General features: G+C 40.2%; 1 protein-coding gene across 1 annotated transcript; it reads left to right on the forward strand.

Moving 5' to 3' along the window:
• The first annotated feature begins 1,409 nt into the window (after nucleotides 1-1,409).
• On the forward strand, nucleotides 1,410-2,645 carry LOC107827969 (uncharacterized). The gene is made up of 2 exons (XM_075243366.1): nucleotides 1,410-2,263; nucleotides 2,345-2,645. Exons 1-2 carry the CDS (start codon nucleotides 1,410-1,412, stop codon nucleotides 2,643-2,645), a joined length of 1,155 nt encoding a protein of 384 aa, XP_075099467.1.

A 2,645-nucleotide genomic window follows, 5' to 3' on the forward strand; every position in this document is an offset into this window, starting at 1 on the left:
AAACACCCATTGTTCTGGGGTTGTGATTTAGCCATGAATATTGTTGTTTTATATTAGCTTGACCTTGATTATAATTCACCAATATATGGTTGTTTCTTCAATTCTTCGTTTAATTGCTTAATTGTCTGGCCAGCAGTTAGGTTCTATTTACTATCTATGTTATGCTTGGGAAAGCCGTGTTTAGATTAGAGAAGAATTGAAGAGAGCATGATCTTAACCCTTAGGGGGAGCGGATTTGTGGTTAGGATAGGAATATACCTAGTCATCGTACTTAATTAAATATCGTGATCTTAATGCGTTCTTAATAGATTGATTTCATAGGAATATAGGCGTTAATCTATTGAGAATAGGTGAGTAGTACTTCGGGAGAAGGCTATGAGAACATTTATCGATTAATTAGAAACCATGAGTGAATTATATGAAAGGGAGAGTTAATTAGAACACAATACGATTGGTGAATCGATCACAACTCTGGAATATCTGTCTCTACTGAATACACAACAATCAACTCTTTACTTGATAACTTAGGTATTATTTAGAATTGTAGTATAATATAATCATATTATTGGACTTTGATTTTAGCTGGATTGAATAACAATTTTAGTGATTTAGTGAGTAGTTTACACAAGTCTCTGTGGGTTCGACACTCAACTTATCATTATATTACTTGTCGATCACGTATACTTGCATGTGCGTTTGGGAGCAACAAGTTTTTGGCGCCGTTGCCGGGGACTTGAATATTAAGTACTTGCTAGTTTTTGCTTTAATTGTTTATTTAGTCTAGTCTAACGTTACTTGATTATTGCTCAGATCTCAGGAACTCCAGTATAGTGAAGCCCAGAATCACCGGGCACTTTGAGCTGAAACTGAGCATGATCCAGTTGCTTCATGCAAACGGGCAATTTATGGGTCTTCCACACGAGGATCCACAACAACATATTCTGAACTTTTTGGAGATTAGTGATACTTATATCACTAACGGGGTCACTCCAGATTATGTGAGGCTCACACTTTTTCCATTCTCTCTGTTGGGCGAGGCTAAGCGATGGCTAAAGGCAGAACCAGCTAATTCCATTACATCATGGAATGATTTGGCAAGAAAATTTCTTGCAAGGTTCTTTCCTTCAGGCAAAACTGTAAAGATCAGAAGTGAGATAGTGGCCTTCAAACAGAAAGCGGGAGAATCTTTATACTCAGCTAAGGAAAGGTTCAAGGGGCTACTCAGAGACTGTCCTCATCACAATCAGACGAATGAAGTGTTAGCTCACACTTTCATAGAAGGGCTACATGCGTAAACAAAGATCGTGGTAGATGCTGCAGCTGGGGGTCAAGTGTTGGAGAAAAGCTTTGACGAGATATATGCATTATTGAACAAATTCTCCAAGAGCAATCCGGATTGGCAAGGAGAGATGGGCAGACACACAGTGCAAAAGTCTGCAGGGGTTCTTGAGTTAGATGTCGTCTCAGCATTATCAGCGCAGATTTCTACACTGACCAATCAAGTCAACCAGATGAACTTGAGTATCAACAAGCAACAAGCCCAACCACTGCAACAAGTTCAAATATTTTGTGAAGTATGTGGAGAGGGTCACATAAGCAATCTATGCCTAGCAAATCCAGAGTCTGTATATTTTGTGGGTAATGCAAATCGAGGCCAAACAAATCAGTATGGGGACACTTACAATCCCAACTGGAGGAACTACCCAAACTTCTCTTGGGGTGGAAACCAGGGCACTCAGAATCAATACAGGCCTCAAGCACCTCAACAACAATATAGACCACCTCAGGTTGAACAACAAGCGAGTCCTACAAGTCACCTTGAAGACATGTTGAAAAAAATGATGGCTGAACAGCAAGCCCTCGCCACAACAGTGAGAAATTTGGAGCATCAAATGGGACAGCTTGCCAGTGCTCAAAACACTAGACCAGCTGGAGCTCTTCCAAGTGATACTGAGCCCAATCCTAAAGCTCAAGTCAATGCGGTTACCTTGATAAATGGAAGAGCACTAGAAGAAGTTCCAAAGAAAAAGAAGAATACAGATCATCCTGAAGGAGAATTAGCTCCCAAGCCAGTTGAGGGGAATGAGAAAGATGATAAAGGACCCAAGCCAGTAATTGAGACTAGGCCACCACCTCCGTTTCCACAAAGACTGCAGAAGCAAAAAGATGATGTCAAGTACAAGAAATTCCTCGATATTTTGAGCCAAGTGAGCGTGAATCTGCCTTTGGTGGAAATTTTGCAGGAAGTGCCTAAGTATGCAAGGTATCTCAGAGATATTGTGTCAAACAAATGAAGACATGCAGAGTTTGAAACATTTGCACTTACTGAAGAGTGTAGTGCCAGAGTTCAGAGTAAACTTCCTTCTAAGTTTAAGGATCCTGGGAGTTTCACAATTCCTTTGTCTCTTGGAAAACAAGAAGTTGGTAAAGCCTTATGTGATTTAAGGGCCAGTATAAATTTGATGTCATCCTCTTTGTTCAAGCAACTAGGATTGGGGGCGCTTAGACCTACTACAATCACTTTACAGCTAGCAGATAGGTCACTAGTTATGCCCAAAGGAATTATTGAGGATGTGTTAGTTCGAGTGGGAAAGTTTATTCTTCCTGCTGATTTTATTGTTCTTGATTACGAGGCAGATGAGTAA

This window comes from Nicotiana tabacum, chromosome 22 (assembly GCF_000715075.1).
Source record: "Nicotiana tabacum cultivar K326 chromosome 22, ASM71507v2, whole genome shotgun sequence".
Classification (NCBI taxonomy): domain Eukaryota; kingdom Viridiplantae; phylum Streptophyta; class Magnoliopsida; order Solanales; family Solanaceae; genus Nicotiana; species Nicotiana tabacum.